At 36.0% G+C, this 19,525-nt stretch overlaps 1 protein-coding gene across 1 annotated transcript in view; it reads right to left on the reverse strand.

Annotated features, from left to right (window-relative positions):
- DYNC2H1 (dynein cytoplasmic 2 heavy chain 1) overlaps positions 1–19,525 on the reverse strand; it is a 134,256-nt gene that overhangs the window by 35,119 nt on the left and 79,612 nt on the right. The window contains 3 exon segments of the mRNA XM_088522367.1: positions 2,840–2,956; positions 17,478–17,582; positions 18,974–19,185. Coding sequence (XP_088378493.1) covers positions 2,840–2,956; positions 17,478–17,582; positions 18,974–19,185 — 434 coding nt within the window.

The following is a 19,525-nucleotide window of genomic DNA, read 5'->3' on the forward strand; positions in this document are numbered from 1 at the left end:
CCTTCAGAAATGTAACAAATATAATGAAAATTAATTCACATGCCTCCAATAATGCTGTATTTGACTCAAAATTTAATTTCTTTCATGGCTGGTTTTTGGAACACCTACACTGTCCTATTCCTTCCCTTCTTTCTGCCTATTAGTCTCTCATTGTTTTTACATGAATTTTTTATTGTTGAGGGTACAAGAGAGAATGATCTTAAAATTTCTGCTTCACTGACTTTATTTCATGACAAAAAACACATTTTTTTCTTAAAGCTGAGGTTCCTAATCTTTTAAATAAATGAGCAACAGCTTGTCAATTTTCAAAACTACTTTTTAATTCTCTTGTACTGTTATGCTGCTTTATGAAAATCTTTAATTAATCAGCCTTCAATTTAAAACACAACAAAAGATAAGGTAGGAGATTTTTCATAATTTGAGGAATCTTGACAGCTAATAATCTCACGAAAAATCATTTTGAAGTAATTGTTTCCAACTTCTTGGTATGGGTGAGCCACTTAACTTTCAGAGAAGTACTAAAGCATTCCCTGACACAATGCTGAAAATGCATCCCCCGTGCGACCAGCACACGGCACCTCCTCCTGCCTCTCGATGCTCACGGCAGAGAGCTCCTTGGTGGGACACCTGTGCAGCCACCACTGTGGACTGATAGTCCTGTACATTCCTGAAGAGCAGTACACAGTAGGCACTGTCTTAATTTTGTTTGAAAATGATGCAGCCATGCATGCGCTCTGCTGTACTCTGCTATGGTTTAGGGCTGTGTGGAACAAAAGCCATAGACAACACAGTTTTACTGTAGAACCGGTTGAACTACTCTCATGGCTCTGCCCTGGCTTAAAGTCTACAGGGGGACCATCCATCTACATCAGCGGACATGACTGACTTTTTTTTTGGACAATTTATTCTGTGATGGCTTCGTTTTCTTCAGTAAACAATCATTTGTGCAAGTTTACACCGTGCATCTGAAGACATTTTTTAAACTTAATGGTGAGTTCATACAAGTTTAATTAATTTGACTAGTGTTAATCTGTTATTAAATCACACTGAAAGGCACAGCAGAAGCAGTTTTAGGACAGCGTTCATTATCAGGGTGTTCTTAAAAGGCAAGATTTGAAATGTGCATTTTCAAATGAGGCTAATATAGATTAAAATGTCAAGAGATTATAGAGCTTTGGGTTAGTGCAAAACAGCTAAATATAAAGAGGGAAATGTGCTTGTATAACTTTGAACACATCAGTGTACTGATCTGAGGCATATTTTGAGTACTTATTTCGTTTAAAGTAAAATTCAAAGAAAAATTGCTGTCTGAATTCTGGTTGGATTAATAAACAGTGAGTGAAAGAGAAGCAACATCCATGATCATACTGTTATGGAGAGGCAAAGAATAATAAACCCTAACCCAGCAGTTTCAGATTTTGTGAATAATTGGTCATTAGATTTAACAGGGCTTTATATTGTTAGAAAGGAAAGATGAAAATGCTAAGCAAGAAAGAAAAACAGCTGAGCAGCATGACAAGGTGCCTGACACAGCCTGGAAAATAACCCCTCTAAGCATCCTGCAGCTCAGCATTCAGGGATGGGGGCCATGGGCTAAGAATCAGCTGGAGAGTGAAGCCTCTGGTGGAGGGAGGTGACCCCAGAGGTGAGGGGACAGGTCAGAAGGTGGCCACCCTTGCCAAGAGCTCTCTGGCCTGTCTACCTCTGCCTGGGGGACTCAGACCATCAAGCACCATTCGTCAGCGCTGCCTACGTGGCACTGGCTCCATAGCACTAGATACTCACAGCTGATTTAGGATGTGAGCTTTAAAGATTAACTGCTTTGAATACGTAGTGCTAATGAATAATAATGATAAAGAACTAACCATCCATCAGCAATGTGTGTTGTATAGGAATATTAATGCAGTATAGTTTTATTTTAAAGTTTACAATTGGCCTCATTTATCAGTCTTCTGAATGCTGCCATTATAACTAATTCCCTCATATGTATATGCATATCCACATATATATATATGTACACATATATATATGCATGTACTTAGCTTAAACAGTTGCCTCAGAACTCTTGCACAGAAGGATTGCGGCGATGTTTAACCCCAGTCAGAGGGTGTCGTGTTGAAAAACATTGTCTTTTCTTACGTAGTTAACACCAGGAAGTGTTCAGATGACTCACAGAATTTATCGTAAAGTTATTTAGTACAATGATGTATTTTGCCAAAAAGATGATATTATTGAACATTTAACACGAATTAAAGGCAGATTTAATGAGAGATTTCAAAATGTAATTGCAAATTTTGACATTCTTCCATTCTAGTATTGCTATCTAAAGGATACATTTTTAGGCCACAATGTCTCTGACCTATTTCTTATCACTGAACAGAAAACCAGGCCAAATGTCTAGCTAGATATTTAATAATACTAGGTGAGAGGAATCCTCCCCTGGTAGCTACATTTCAAAGAGAATGGGCACATATTGCAGTTAAATACATCCTCAAAAAATATTTCAATTTTGGAAAATTGGTTGGAAAGCTACTGACATTTTTCAATACAGGGGAAAAAAATGAAAACTTTATACATTGCTTTGTGCATACTACAGAAACGTGTGTTTGGAGTCTGTTCTCACTTCTATATGAAGAAAAAAATGATAAGCTCATTATTATCACACATACAGAGACTGCAGCTAATTACATACATATTACATTGTAATTCTCACCTCAAACACATTGCATTTACTTTTTAACTTCTAATACATCAATATTCAAGATAATTTAGTATACACCTTACTTTTAATATAGCTAATGAAAAAAAAGAAGTCTTTTCAAATTAGCTTCTTTCCTACCTGATTAAGTTTCTTCCATAGATTGAGAATTGGAGAAAGTTCAGTAGACCATATTTCTCTGTCAAATTTGCAGCCTGCAGTTACTGACCTGCTCAAGATCCGAAGCTGTGAAATGACCTGTGTAATGAGAATATAACGTAGGAAGATGGAAAAATATTGCAAATATGGAAGAATGTTAAACAAACTCATTTCAGTACCAAACAAACAAACAAAAACAATATTATAGCAACGACCCTCTGATTTATCTATGAGCTATACTTTTCTGTATGTCCAAATATTAATCAAATTCTATTTGAAATACAAAAATAAATAGGTCCACATGTATTATATAGTTGAACTTCATTCATATTAAGCAGAGAACTAAAAAGTTGCAAGCTTTTCTTACTTTTTTTAGTCACTTCTTGTGTTCAGCTGTAATTTAAAAACTAACAAGGTATATAATTAATTAAAAAGAATATTTACTACAGAATCTATGGAAAAAAAGTGTTACCTTTAACTAACAGTAAAAATCTATCAGTATTCTATCAGTAAAGAAAAAAAAAAGCATGTTACTAAATATACCTATACCTAAGTGTACCTGTTAGGCAGCACAACTCTAAGACAGTTATAACCAGTTAACTCTTCCAATTCAAATTATTTAAATGGGAAAGAGGGAAGAAGATCAGAGGGAAGAGGAAGTGAGAGAAGAGAAAGGTAGGAAAGAAAAAGGGAGGAACACTAAAAGAATAACTACAATACTCTCAGAAAGGAGAGACCTCCCAATTCATTATGTCCAAATGACCCTTTTTTTTTTTTTCTGTCAGCAACCCTGATAACTCTGTACATAAATGTATCAAAACTAATATTGCTGCACTCTGCAGCACAAAATGCCAACATCTTGAAACAGATCCAGTGCATGGCTATCAGGCTAATGTTGCGTATAGACAACATGACATGCTCATGCTAAGACCTTGAGAAGAGATGGCTGAGGAGAGATTTTATTGCTGTCTGCAACTTCCTAATGAGATGCAGCAGAGAAGGCAAAACCTGATTTTTGGGGGGGATTTAAATGGGAAAAAGAGGCAAGAGACACAAACTGCAATATGGGAAATTCTGACTTCCGAATTTGATATGTTGCCATAAATCCTACAAATATACATTCAGAATGCAACATTTGCAGGGCAAATAAACTTAGATACCATTTTGCAGTGGCTGATTTAGGTAACTCAACTCTATTGTGAATAAATATCTCTCGGTATATAGGCAGAATGAAAAAGGGTAAACTAAAAGCACTGAGATGATCAGCAGGACTTTAAAATAATCAGAACTTTGCAACAGACCTGTCGCAGTTCCACTCCTTCAATTTATTTGCAGCAAAATTTCTCAAGAAAAAAGTGCTGAACTGAAATATCTCTTTTTCTTTCAATCTGAGTTAAGGGGGCTGGGGACCGCACTGAGAGTTTCCATTCTGAATTCCTGCTTAAACCAATCTGCTGTGCTCAGTGGGAACAGTAGCACCTTTTGTCTTTGAGCTGCTAATGCAGAAGAGAGGAGCAAGAACTGAAAAAGTGAGCAGGAGAAGCAAAAACAGAAATAAAGGAGAACTGCCAGAGATGCAGAAGGGAGTGAGAAAATATTCCAAAAAGTATTTTAACTTAGCTATCTGTTCTGATAAGAAATCATAATGAAGAGAAAAACATATGAGAAAGAATATAAATTTAGTTAACAAGTTCCTTTAAGTAAAAGTATATAAAAACAGCAAACTGATAGAAAAATAGACCGAGTTATTGTGTAAGCAGACTCTATCAATCTCTTTAATAGCTCTCTGTGGTAAAGGTCATATATGCTTCAAGGTGATGTCTGTTTTTAACTCAAGACCTGCCCTCCCCATCAGTTTTCATCATTAGCTAACTTTTTGAGGCTTGAACTTCACTGTTGTATGGTTTCTTCCAAAACATTGTCTGTCCTAGATTGTTTTTCCGTCATCTCATAAGAAAATTCTGTCACTTTATCCTTTTTTTTTGATAAAATGTGACCTCCCTCCATACCTAAGTGGCTCACTGACAGTTATTGTCAGCCTTCATGAAAGGTTTTAGCTTCTTAATTTTGACTTCAAGAAGCATTTCCACTTTTACAGTGAAGTTAAACTGATGAACCAAGACTCTTAGGATATGTTTAGATCATCAGCACCTACATTCCGGCGTGAACAAAACCTACTGTTTTTGTCACTTAACCTTATTTTTGAGACCATTTCTGCCTAAGATCTTCCGAAATGACTAGATTTGTGTTGCTACTGAAGGGCAGCTGTCCTGACTGAGATGGTCATCAAGGCATCTATCTCCCATTTTAAATCAGTTGGAACTGAAAAAAGAACAACTCTTTGCCCACATGTCATGAGGTGAACTTTTCTGAACAGTCCTTTTCTATCTCCCTGGTTGAAGTGTCAGTGCAATCCTTTCAACTGTTAAAAAGTTTATTAAACAAAAACAAGTGTGAAATCCTTTATGTCAAAGTACACTTGGAGCAGGTGGGGACATAAACAAGTCCCTTCTCAACCCACAAAATTCAATCCTGCATCTTATACTAGCCACATAATCAGACAGATCTACAGAGGACTAAATTGTCCTTCAGTGGTCCTTCCTACTGACTACATAGGAAAACTAGTGCCTCTAGGTAGGTCCAGACAGGTCTGTATTGTGAAAACTAGAATGAGGGTCTTAATTTCCCAGAAATCAAACTGAAAACTTTCAGTTTATCTTACTGTATTATCTATATATGAGGTAGCTACACATTATAGCTCACATTATAGTTGACATACGAAAAAGATGATTTTAGGGCACAATATTAGATATTTACATTAGGATATGATTAATTGTGCTTTAAACATGATACTTCTGTGACTATGAAGAGAAATTGAATGTGAATAGAACAGATGCAGATGTCTATGTTAGTTGAATCATATCCTTTGCACTTGATTTGAAGAGGTACTAAGTAGCTCCAGCTATAATAGCTGTATTGCTATGTAGTTATAGCTATAATACTAGGCAATCTAAAAATCTAATCATGGCAAAATAGGGCTAATGAAAATCAGAGCACTTTAAAAATACGTAACTTTCAAAGGCTCCCCACTGTTACCTTAATACATTCTTTTAATATATTACACACTAAAAGCTCTTACATGCTGTGCTAGTCCAGTCAAAATACATATCTCAATATAAATGATAAGAGGGCAAAGAACTACCATAAAGCAGGAAAACAATGTTGGGACTGAAAATATGAGAAAAGGATGGAAAGTTAATCCAATATAAATTAATGGCCAATAAAATACTGTTTTAAGAGGAGCAAAAAGGTTATTTAGAACCATCGGTTTTCATACAAGCAGCCTGTTTTAGGTGTGGAAAACTAACCATAACAGGAGTTCTACTGAAAATTCAATAGAGTAATTTATTTGTGAACAGTGCATTTAATAACTATGGACAATACAGTGCTGCCGAATACTTTTTTCCATTCTTAGTAGAAAATTCTTCTACTGCATGTGTCTTTGCATTTTCAGCACTGAAAAACATGTATTACATAAATTAATAAAGCTGTGGCAATCAAACTTAAAATCTCAATATTTATTTAGCCAGTTATTAAAACTAACCACAGCTCAGCTTTTTCATGTGCTGCATACTTCCTTTTATGGGTTTCTGAGAATATATAGCACTGCATTACATTTAAAGAAAATACATTCGGCGAAAATAAAAGAGATAATGAACAGAATGGGAAGCAACAACAATAACAAATGATTCCATATTGAACTGCTAGAAAATTATTTTAGACTTGAAGACTAAAATAAAGATAGAGGAGAATGAGGTAACGCCAAGATTTTAACTTTTCTTTCCTTGGAGCATTGATAAAAACTGAATTCCAGGAATATAAAATCTATTTTAATTCTATTTGCCAGTCAGGTATTCACTGTGTTTTCAAAACTAAGTAACAGAGGAAAGCATTTTTACTTCTGAACAAAAAAAACATTAAACTCCCTTTCACTAATCTGCGGAAAATATCAAACAGATACTTTACTGCCATCTACCAGTTTTAGAAAGATGTAGTCTTAAAAAGGAAATCACTTCTATGTTTTAATTCCCCTAAATAAAATAATAAATCCCTTTACAAATCTGTTCAGGAGATATTTTTATTTTTATAATACTTTACAGCCTAAAGCAAAATATCAAGGTATAGCATTATCATATTAGTAAATATCAGCAAAGCAGTAACTCAGAGCAGCAAAACTGATTTTCATTGACTAACATGTATGACCAAGACACAGAACAGACACCAGTTTGATATTTTTTGTGACAGAACCACACAGTTAATGTAGCCAGCAGGACTAAGGAAGTGACCATCCCCCTGCAATCGGCACTGGTAAGGGCACACCTCGAATCCTCAGATAGTTTTGGGCCCCTCACTACAAGAAAGACATGGAGGTCCTGGAGCACGTCCAGAGAAGGGCAACGAAGCTGGAGCACAGGCCTTATGGGCAGCAGCTGAGGGAGCGGGTGGTATTTAGTCTGTAGAAGGGAGACCGTATTGCTCTCTGCAACTACCTGAAAGAAGATTGTTGTACCAAGGTGGGGGTTAATCTCTTCTCCAGAATAACTACAGACAGGACAAGAGGAAATGGCCCCAAGCTGTGCCAGGGGAGGCTCATGTTGAATATTAGGAAGGATTTCTACATGGAAAGAGTGGCGAAGCATTGGAACAGACTGCCCAGGGAAGTGGTGGAGTCATCGTCGCTGGCAGTGTTCAAGAAACGTGTAGATGAGGCATTTAGGGACATGGTTTAACAGCATGGTGTTCAAGGGTTTACAGTGGGACTCGATGGTCTTGAAGGTCTTTCCCAACCACAGTGATTCTATGATTGTCCCTTATAAGTTTGGCTGCAGTTACCCGCACTGTCACAGAAGCAGCCCCAGACCAAGCTGCCAAGGAACATTTCTGTTTTTCAGTCTCTCAGGATCCTCTAACTGTCTCTGCCAGAACAGGACCCATGAGGGCTGTTAGGACAAGGGCACTTGAATGCCAGTCATAAGCAAATCTGTCACACTGCATGTGGGTGAATTTTGGCTAAGAAGCAGTACAAATTTATGCTTTTGTTACTCCCTCAAGGTCACCTCAAAGTTGCGTATTCACACAATAAAGATGTGAAGTAGGACAGGATTCGTTCCAGAGTCATATGCCTCCTTGTTCAAAATACACAGGAGAAGTGGGAAAAACAGTGACACCACCAGAAGAAGATGATGCACTTTTGACACCTGGAAGATTTTTCTATGGAGCTGAAGTTCAGCAGAAGAAGAGACAAAGATCAGCAGGATGCTGTGGACAGACTGCACAGGCCTAATACTGGCAGAGCAAGTATTCCAGCTCTCTGTCCTTCTCTCAAAGGATGCCTATATGCTTTACTTCATAGCAGTCCCTAGGATACACGTTTGCTGGAGAATTAGAAGCTAAAATGGAGGGCAAAAGATGTGGATGACCTTAACTAATTATACAACCTGAAAAATTTAAGATAATTGCAGTCTGCTCTTGGAGGAGAACAAACTTATCATACGCATAGCCTAATATATTCTCATATAGGTAGTGCCATTCCAGGGAGAATTTGTAAGGTTACTTGAAGGACTGCTTTGATACCCTGCAATTGTAAAGGGCTGTGTTTCCCATTACAGCTCTTTACTGTGAGTTCTGTTCCAACACAGTGGCACAGCATCTCTCTTTTATGGGTATATAACTGCCATATACAGAATGCATATATAAAGAAGGTATTGAATATTCCCCATAATTTAAAAATTGTTGTTAAGTTTAAGCACTTAAGCTGACTGTTGAACAATAATAAATAAAGTTGTACATTAGTCATCAATTTCTACCTCAGCCTATTAATCATATAATTGTGAGGGTGGATGCATTTCATAAATGTCAGTTACTGTATACTCTAGTATATAAAAATGCTAAATTATTTTAAGGAAATACATTTCCATTTATTCTGACACTCATAGCAATAACTTAACAAGTTAAAGGAATAATTTCAATTGCACGTTTGCAGAGCTGTCTTTTCAATAATTATCTCCGTATTATTAAATGACACATGATTAGAATTATGGGAATTTGAAGAGATTAAATTAGATACCAGTGCTGAGAACACAACTAAAAGCTAGGATTTTTAAAGGGAAAATTTGGTCCATTGACGAATACACAGAAAACTACAGCTATTGCAACTTCATCTTAAAAAATAATCATAAACCTCAACCTCACTGTTCTATGCACAGTAAAAAGACACCAGTCAGGTATACGGGTGGGCATTTTCGCATTAGCTTTACTGCTGACTTGGGCAGTAGCAGCCATGGAGACTTGGGGTACAAGCTTGAGCATGATTCAGCTGTCAGACCTGCAAAAGTCCTTAAACACCCTCCCCTAAACTCCTTAAAATAGTGTCTCCACAGCTGCTATTAACAAGGTGAAAAACAACATAGGAACAACTATACATCTGACTGTATTTTTCAGCATATGGTGAACAATTCCAATCTGAATAAACAAGATCTGCAAGGAACAGCATGAAAAGGTGAGGTGGATTAGGAACTGGCTGGATGGCAGGGCCCAGAGAGTGGTGATCAGCGGTGCAGAGTCTAGTTGGAGGCCTGTAGCTAGCGGGGTCCCCCAGGGGTCAGTCCTCGGCCCAGTCCTGTTCAATTTATTCATCAATGACCTGGATGAAGGCACAGAGTGCTCCCTCAGCAAGTTTGCTGATGATACCAAACTGGGAGGAGTAGCTGATACCCCAGAGGGCTGCGCTGCCATCCAGAGGGACCTGGACAGACTGGACAACTGGGCGGTGAAAAACCTCATGCAATTCAACAAGGCCAAGTGCAAGGTCCTGCACCTGGGGAGGAATAACCCCAGACACCAGTACAGGCTGGGGACCGAGCTTGTGGAGAGCAGCTCTGCAGAGAAGGACCTGGGTGTCATGGTGGACGACAAGTTGACCATGAGGCAGCAGTGTGCCCTCGTGGCCAAGAAGGCCAATGGGATCCTGGGGTGCATTAAGAAGAGCGTCTCCAGCAGGTCGAGGGAGGTGATCCTGCCCCTCTACTCAGCCCTGGTGAGGCCACATCTGGAGTATTGTGTCCAGTTCTGGGCCCCACAGTACAAGAGGGATGTGGAGCTGCTGGAGAGAGTCCAGCACAGGGCTACAGGGATGATCAGGGGCCTGGAACATCTGCCCGATGAGGAGAGACTGAGGGAGCTGGGCCTGTTCAGCCTGGAGAAGAGAAGGCTGAGAGGGGAGCTGATCAGTGTATATAAGTACCTCAAGGGAGGGAGTGCAGAGGATGTTGCTGGTCTCTTTTCAGTGGTGGCCACTGACAGAACTAGAGGAAATGGCTGCAAACTGAGGCACCAAAAGTTCCACAGGAACTTAAGGAAAAATTTTTTAACAGTGAGGGTGACAGAGCACTGGCACAGGCTACCAAGAGAGGTTGTGGAGTCTCCTTCTCTGGAGATCTTCAAAACCCGCTTGGATGCCACCCTGTGCCACATGCTTTAGGTGACCCTGCGTGTGCAGGGGGGTTGGACTAGATGACCTCTAGAGGTCCCTTCCAACCCTACGCATTCTATGATTCCATGATTCTATGAAAAGTTAAAGAATCAGTGACCTGATGAATGCAAGAGCAGGTCAGAACAAACCTAGGAAAAGAACCGAAGAATAAAATTATGTTTTACTGATATTGATGAGGTTATTGCAATTACCTTTAATGGGCAAGCTACACTTGAAATTTCTTCACCCTGGCTAACACCTTGCTTGCCTTACTATATTGCTACATTGTTATTCACCTGCTATTCATTTTGACTCAAAAATTAATAGTCACAGAATGAAAAAGTGGCTATAACAAAAGATAATAGAGTTTTTGATACAAATGTCTAACTCTCAAGCACAAGCAGAATAGTTAAGCACCAGTAATTATTTTAAATGCTGTCCTGAAGGTATGATGAGCCATTCCTTTTGGCTTGTAATGGATTTTGTAAAAGAAATTGTTTCTCTTTACACTATCACATCTATATGAAAGCAATCAATGTAAGGACTCTGTGCTTACACAATTTTTGCAGAGTCTATAATTAGGCAACATATTTTTGTTAGCTATTGTAAAATGCTATTCGTGTATTGTAATTTGCTTCAGTCAATCTGATATAACAGGATACTTTTCCTGTATGTTGAGTTTGTGCTAGAACAACTGTAAGTTTTCAGATAATTCAGCTGCCATTCATAAGTACAAAATATCATGATATGAATATATGAACATACATATAACATACAAAAACAGGTCACTTCTGCACACATTTAAGTACATTATATGTACTTCAAGAGCTTTGCTACAGAACGGATGACAGGTTAGTTGAGAGTTATAGGTTAGGGAAAGTCAATAAGAGGTGCTTGTTTCTGGTAAAATGCCTCAAAAAGAATAGGAAGAGGATGAACCCTTCAAATGACCAGAAGAAATAATATATTTGCATGACTTGGTACTCAGTCAGACATATGCTAGAAAAACAACATGGTTCCATTCCAATAAATAAATAAATAAAGAATAAAGTTTAAAAATCAGTTCTTGTTCTTTGCAATTTGTACTTCTAAATCATTTTATCTCTTTATCTGTCTTTAATAGTGAATTTTTCCTATGCCAGGTGTTACTAATTTTAGATGTTTTGGTACTAATTAATAATTAGTAATAATTTGGTGCTAATTTAGTTTCCAACTGATCTTGGTCACATTTTTTGCCTTATTTTATGGAATTATAAGAAAAAGAGAATGCTAATACAAAGGATGGTCAGACGTATGTCTGCTGTGCAGGGAGTCATCGAAGATTGTTTTACATTTATAAAATGCTAAGCACTTAAGAACTTAAGCATTTTGAAGAAATTTTGAAAGCCACAACTTTAATTATGCATGTACAAACTCCTCCAGAGATCCTAAAAAGTGAACTGCCAGGCCACTGATTTGCTTTCCCCTTGTCATTCTTGGGTTGGTAGACACAGAAGAATCAATTCCAGGAAAACATAAACAAAAACCTATGTTTCAACCCCACTGAGACTTATCTATCTCATATGACCAAGTCTAAATTATTTCTGTGAAGCATTATGAAAGTAAACATGTCCAAAAATAAAGCTAAATGTGTGATGCAGAAGTATCATTAAAATTATCACATGTAATATTCTACACAAAAGTTAGCATTAAGTGAACTGTAAGCCGTATTGATTTCTATTGGCAGTCATACTTGAAATGTCTTGATTCTCCTGACACTTACTGAGCAAACAGGCTTCTTCACAAAATGCTTTTCTAGATTATTGGAAAACATTTATGTTTATCAGTTGGCCGATCGCACATAGCTACTCGTAACTCTCTGTAGTCATTGACAGGCGTAGTCACTCAACAAGATTTGATGGAATAGCACAACACTAGCAGAATGCTGTCAAATGTTACACTCTCTAAGAAATGCCCCAGGCTTTATATTTTCATTTCCTCTTCTAGGGTGGTAACTATCAATAATTCATTAGTTACAGGTAAGCTAAGTCCTGCATGGAACAAGATAACTGTTACTGCTTGTCCAAGGTGTAAGAATGCATAAAGATATATTTCAGTCTGGAAAAACTCTATTTTTCACATATGTTGTTTTGATTAAGACACAATATATATTATTTTCTATTAAAAATATAATAAAGGTTGAGACAGGTTCATATGTATACATGAAAAATAGAAATATGGTTCCAAGAATAAGAGACTGTTCTGTATACCAGAGTCTAGAGTCCACTCTGCAAGAAAGTGATTACAGAGAGATCTAGCTCTTCTCATCAAAACTCTAAAGTAAACCTCCACGCTCACTCCAGTAGACTGCTCTAATCACTAGGTTATTGGTTAGGCTGTGAGATTAAACCACCCGAATACAGACCAATATGCAGCCGAGAATACAATATTTATCAGATCAGAAGTAAATAGCATGACTGTAACTAAGTGGTAAGGAAGCTTGTTCAGCGTGGGGAAACTCAGGTTGCAGCTATACAGAACAACTCTGCCTGCTGTAAATCAGGCAGGACAAGCTACTTCCTGCAGCTGCACTGTCAGCTATATTTTTACTGCACTATTTTCAGAGAAACATAAGAGACGTGAGATTATTCACGAGCATATTCAATTTAAGGGAGATTATGTCAAGGATGTATGTTGTAGGTGCGGAAGGAGCAAAGACACAGTGAACTCTAGAAATTGGGCCTGTAAAAATTTAACAAACTCTTCCTACATCCAACAGTTATGCAGGAAAAAATGTAAGTCTGGTTACTGAAAAGATCACATCTTTTCAAATTAAATATATTCTTTAAAAAAAAAATCCTAGCAGTATTCAGTACGCAGGCAGTATTAATACTCTCTGAGTTGCCCTAAATAGCATCTTAGAATATAATTTCTAATGATTCAATTAGTAATTACCGTATCAAGATAATTCATCTAGTGGTATTTAGCACTTAAAGGGGAACTGAAGAAGTGGTGGAAAAAAAAAAAGAAGAAGCTATGAACAGAATATGAAGCAATTTTTGGTGTGTTTATTGGGAAAAAAAATGTTTCTTTTCATGCTATGCTTTGGGCTTATACCAGTATTAGCAATGCAGTAGGTTACAGAATAGATCTCTGCATGACTGCAAAATGCTGCACTGTGCTTCAGCAAATCTCTGCTGCAGCACAGAAACGTCATGCTGCAGCTACACAAATGAATGAAAAACAAATACATGAATGAAAAGATATTCACAAAAATCTAAGATCTACATTTCTGTTGATGTAAATGCTGTACAGTGAAACAATTTCATGAAATGAAATTAAATTTCTTATAAAACAATTGCATCACTATAGGTTTAGGTGAACAAATCACAATATCATCTCTTTGATACTTATTTTAAAGATTTTGAAATGACAAAACATCATTGAATATAATATACTTCAAGTCAATATATATCTAAATGATTATTTTAAATCTCTGAGACCTAATAAAAGGTCTCCATTGCTTCAGTGATATGATTTCAAAGTATGTATATTTTAAAAGAATTCCTGCTTCCTTTAACCATGAGCTTAGTGGGGACATTGTACCATTCTGTGTCTCCTTGCATAAGGAAGACGTTAGTAAAAAAAAATGCAGCCCGAAAAAGGAAAATGTCCAGCCAGTGGGAGATTATATGGGATAGTAGACATAAATTATAAGCCTAAGAGAATATACCATATATTTTCCACAGACTCAGTGAAACAGTAGACAAAAAGGGTGTTAAATTTGATCTTTCAGGTGCTAGTGACATGGTGATTGAGTGAGCTGGTGGCAACTTTAAAAAGATGCTTGAAGAAGCAATGCAAGTGGCAGGATGAGGCTCTCTCTCCCAGAAGAGATATTGATATTCGCCGGTTCCCCCAAGGGGAATAAGAATAGCTGTACCAGAGAATCTGATGGTTGTATCCTTAACTAGGTCCAAAAACAGCATTAGAAGCAGGCAGATTTTTCTTGTATCCAGTGTAATAGGTCATTCGCCCAAGTTGGGGTACATGTGACCCAGAGAAATGTGACAAATCTCTCATCATCACGTATTCCTGAAGTACTACAACAACTTAATTCTCACATACTAAACATATAATCAGATCTGAACTACACTGCAGTCACATGACAGCAGAAAACTCATGACTATGATATAGCCAGCTGTCCTATCTTGCTGCTCCAGCAATAAGTGAGATATTTAATACCAATTTTTTAAACAAAGATCCCCAAAACTCTGGCACTTTATTTTGATTGAGGATCAATTACTTTTTATTATAATAACACATGTAAGTAGACATACACTCACATATGCTCATCTTTAGTGAGAACAAGTCTTTTTTAAATTCCTCATTTCTAAATAGAAATTTTGATGAGTGGAAGAAATTAAGAATACTTCAAAAGTGTTTAGTTTCCACAAAAGGTAAGCACAAAGAAGTGTTGCCCATCTTTCCTCTGCCAAACTATTGGTTTTGAGTTTGCAGACCAAACTAAAATTTTTATGTTCAGTGAGCAGAAGCTGTAAGAACTATTCTGATAATAAAATTTAGATTAAGAATGTAAGCAGAACCAGCAATCTACTTACATAGATGGATATTATTCAATTCCTAAATTATTATTATATATATAAGTGAATATAATCATCTTAACTCATTTTTGTTATTTTATTCTTACTATTTTTAATAATAATGTTAAAAATGATCTTGGCTAGAGCTAGCTGGAAACAAAGAAAGATACTTCGATATATTTCCTGAGTTCATGCTCCTTACCATTGCATAGATTCTATATTCAAAATAAGTATTAAAGGTACAAAAGTGTATATTACTTTCTGCAGGAATCCCCAAAACTAAAAAAAAAAAAAATATGAATACTATGAATTCATATTCAACTCAATTCATTAAATATGTAACAGAAATTTAAAAATTAAAAGTCAAATAAAATATTGTCTGCTCTCTAATATAACAACCCCCAAAATGGGAAACTGAAGGAAGTGTCTACAAAATAGAAAATTACTGGATATGTTCTGTTCTGAATCTCAGCCTCTTCCTCACTCCTACGACAGAAAGTATGAGAGAGCATAAAGAAAAAGGAGGACAGTGAATCAAGCTGATATAGAGTAATTTCACTGATAAGAAGATAACAGAAAAACCTTGTCATTCAGATATTTTAATTGTCATACATATTGCTTTTAAAGGTAAGGTAAAGAAAATAGACTATAAAAAAAACGCATTACATGTATAACAAAGGTAACAATCTCTGCCTTGCCCACTATTTCAGGTTAAAGTGCAAGATCTTTCCATATGGAAAAGAGATATTTTGGCAGCTCCTATGATTTCTTCAGGAATAGTCTAATAAATGTCTTTTTTAACCAATTCCAAAACACATAGCTTTTAACACCAGACCAGACAGTTTCAATGTCTGAAAACCCTATCACTAGTATAAGAAGATGTAAACTACTTCGATTCTTAATATACATCTGTATTGCATTTGAAACCATTGTTTAGAATTCAACAGAAGCAAAGACAATCCTTTTAGTAAAGTACAAAAGAGACTTTCCTTTCTACTAGGAAGGAATGAGGAGTCCTTGTAACAACAACCCCTCTTTCTTAACTAGGCACTTAATTTTCTCCTGAATTTTCTGGTGTACAACAAAGCAGTTCTCTTAAAGTAAGTGTGTAAGTTGTATCACGTGTAAATCTGTATCATGGAGACAGATAACTCTTTTTGAACACCTCCGGAGGTACAGCATATGCAGTAAAATTAGGTGTCTGGACTTAAGTAGATAAAGTCTTCAAATGCTTCGGTCTTCATGGGCTACATGACGACCAAGGCACATGCATTTTGAAAAACATTTCAGAGGTACTTGAAATGTAACAGCAATGAAATACCTAAATCTAAAGATCTGAATCACATTTATAATTACAATTTCTCTCCTGAAAGAGCTGTTAATTCTTGATTCAGAGAATATACTGACAATTCAAGTCAAGACAAACTGACATTTCAAAGAGATGATACTAACAGACTTAAAATATCAAAGGAAAAACACTAGTCAGAATATTGATGAAATGAATGTGGTTGCCCTGAGAAATCCTGATACCTGAAGATACTGCTGGTAAGGAATCAGATGATTCTGTGTGAAAAGATGTTTCCTTATAAGCTTATCTATGTAGTCCTGAAAAATGACTAAGACAAGTGGAATCCAGAAACCTGGAATGGACTTGTTACGTCCATTTTTGCTAGTACACACAAAACTATAAACAGATACAGGAGTAAACTTTTAGGGTTAAACTACAAGAGAGACATTCTTCCTTTTCTTCCTCTGGAGTCTATGTGTTTATTTACCTTCTCTATAACACTGCTGCAAAATAACTTTAGTGTGAATGAAATAGTAGTTCAGTCAGAGCATTTTGTCTTGCACCATTCACTGTTGGAAGTGGACTATTTTCATGCCTGCCTTAGTGAAGATATTTCTGGTCCTCCAAGTTTCCATCTTCAAAGAGAGAATCAGCTGTGTAAGACCTGAATCTGGCTGTTACACACTGCCTGTAGTTTTCTCATCTCATTCTTCATTTGATAGGACCTCTGTGCTAGAAGCCATCTTTTAAATATCGAAAGAAAAGCTAACCACCCACAAGCACTGCCATGGAAAAAGGAGTTTTAAATGCAGATTGAAAAAGCAATTGTGATTAGCACAAACTATGCTGAACTAACTGAAAATCAACAGAGTGGCAAGCATACTTTATCTCTTGGAATTGCTGGTAATGTGAACTACAGAAAATCAAGTATGCGAACACAGTAAAACAATGTATAAATTTATTAACAATTTAATTTAAATATGAATATCTTGCTGTTAATTAAACTAACTCTAACTTCTATCAGAAATTTCTGTAGTTTATTCACACTCCGAAATTGTAATGGTTATTACAAATAAAAAATGGTTCTATAGATAGAAGTCAACATTTTTTAAAAAATCTCTGTTTAGTCTGACTTTGCTATGTAAATCCATATTGTTGAATGAGTATGTGACGTCTCTAGACAAAAGTTTCAGAGATCAGTGCAAAATATTACCTTACCTGGGAACTGATCATACGTTGTGATGAACGAGCAATATTAGCAGGCAGGCCAAAAAATTCGGGTTTGTCATCTTCTGGAAGGCTTTCAATAATATTGCGATAATCCTACATTAGAAGGAGAGAGTAACATAATTGAAGGAAGTCTTGTAGAGTCGAGTAGACTAATGGTCTTGGAAATCTCTTACTGTGGCTCTCATGACAAAAACATTTGAAATTCTGCTTGCACCCTAATGCATTATACCATGTGTACTTGGTCCTTGATCCTGAACATATTCACGCTTGTGCTCTGATTTATTATTGTGAGTAATCTTATTGAGTGTTTTCAAGATCAGGTCCCAAGTGTACCTGATGTACTTGGACATGAACCTCAGTTCTGAGGAAACAGAGCAGATCACTGAACACTGAGGAAACACTATTTGGAAAGATATATTATGCCAATTGACTTAAGCAATCAAATTTAGTTTTATTACTAGTGTTCTACTCATTAAAACTACTAACAGAAAAATATTTAAGGCACATAAATGTATGGAACTTTTACAGTAATAATCATAAAACTATTAGAAATAGTGAGAGATTAAAGCACTGCAGAAAAGAAGAAAAGTCCATCTATTTGACCATATTATCTACATGAATAGACAAATCTGGCTCGTTTACTTCCCTTTTTATGATACTAGCTCAGCTCTTCTACATAAAACAAGTCTATAATATACTTAAATAACATATTTAAAACAAACAAATAAACAAATCTCAAGCGTAGAAAGCCAGAATCCAGATAGAAAAATGACAGTAATTTATTTAACTGTCATAGTTTCACACCACAGGAGAAGATAAGTCAATAAGAATACTACATCAAAATACAAATGAATGTTTACAACAATAATAGTAAGAGTAATGATAATGATGCTACTAGTAGTAGTACTAATAAGAATAATAATAAGTAAAAGAATAGAGAGAATCAGCTCTTCAGACTCAGGTGAACTCTCATTTACATTCTTGAATATTAAAGGATAATCGGAATAGATATTTATCTCCAAAAATAATGTCATGGAACATCTACAACATATCAGCAAATTATGCCAGATTGTTAATGTATTTTACAAATATGCGGTTATATTTAAATTTCCCCATTTCATCTAGAAGATAAAAAATATTCAGTGTGCTGTACAAGAGTGCTACTAGGTTAATATACTAAATTACTAAAAATGTAATGATGTCAAAACAGATTCAAGTTATTTTATTCAGTTCTTCATAGCTTCTTCGTATTGCTTTTCTTCATAATTCTATCATATTCCATAAAATAAAGACACTGATGGAACAATCTGGCAGAACAATTCTGACAACAGAGGTGTTATTGTTCCACACAAAAGAATTCTCAAAGAAATGGAGGTGTCATTTGCACTACACCTCTGGATACACCTCTTTGCTTGTGGATATAATGCTTCTGGAAAATAACTTGTATCATTTTCTCTATTAGATAATAAGTGAGGTACACCTACCAAAACACTGCAGGAATTCGGTAAAGAGATGGAATATGGGAATCTAGTCATCTTCTTGCCTCTACCATTTGAGCTGCCAATGATTCTTGTATTGAAAAGCTGCTCCAAATACGATCGAAGAACCCTCATATCAAAGTAGTTATCTATACGACCTCCATAAATTGCATTTTCAAACAAGCCATGCACAAATTCCCATTGAAAGTCTTTGGAATCTGTAAATTTATATTTTAACATTTCATTATTAACATTTCTTTTTGTCACCACATTTATTCTGAAATACAAATTCTGTGAAATACAAAAATACAAATACACCCAATAATTTATTTCTAATTGTTTTTCTTCTCTACTACCAATTAATATAAGTTGCACAAGCTTCACTTAATTTGTAAATGTTTTTAATTGATAAAACTAATAGTTTCTGTGTTTCAGAATTCTCAGAAATGTAACAGAAGTCTTGAAGAATAGACCTAGTCCAAACAAGGAGATCATATAAAATAACCAAGTTATAGAAATAAGTGAGAAAGTATTCAATATTATAAAAAATTAAGGGAA

This window comes from Tinamus guttatus, unplaced genomic scaffold (genome assembly GCF_059628265.1).
Source record: "Tinamus guttatus ecotype Peru unplaced genomic scaffold, ASM5962826v1 Tinamus_guttatus_pri_ptg000150l, whole genome shotgun sequence".
NCBI classification, from domain to species: domain Eukaryota; kingdom Metazoa; phylum Chordata; class Aves; order Tinamiformes; family Tinamidae; genus Tinamus; species Tinamus guttatus.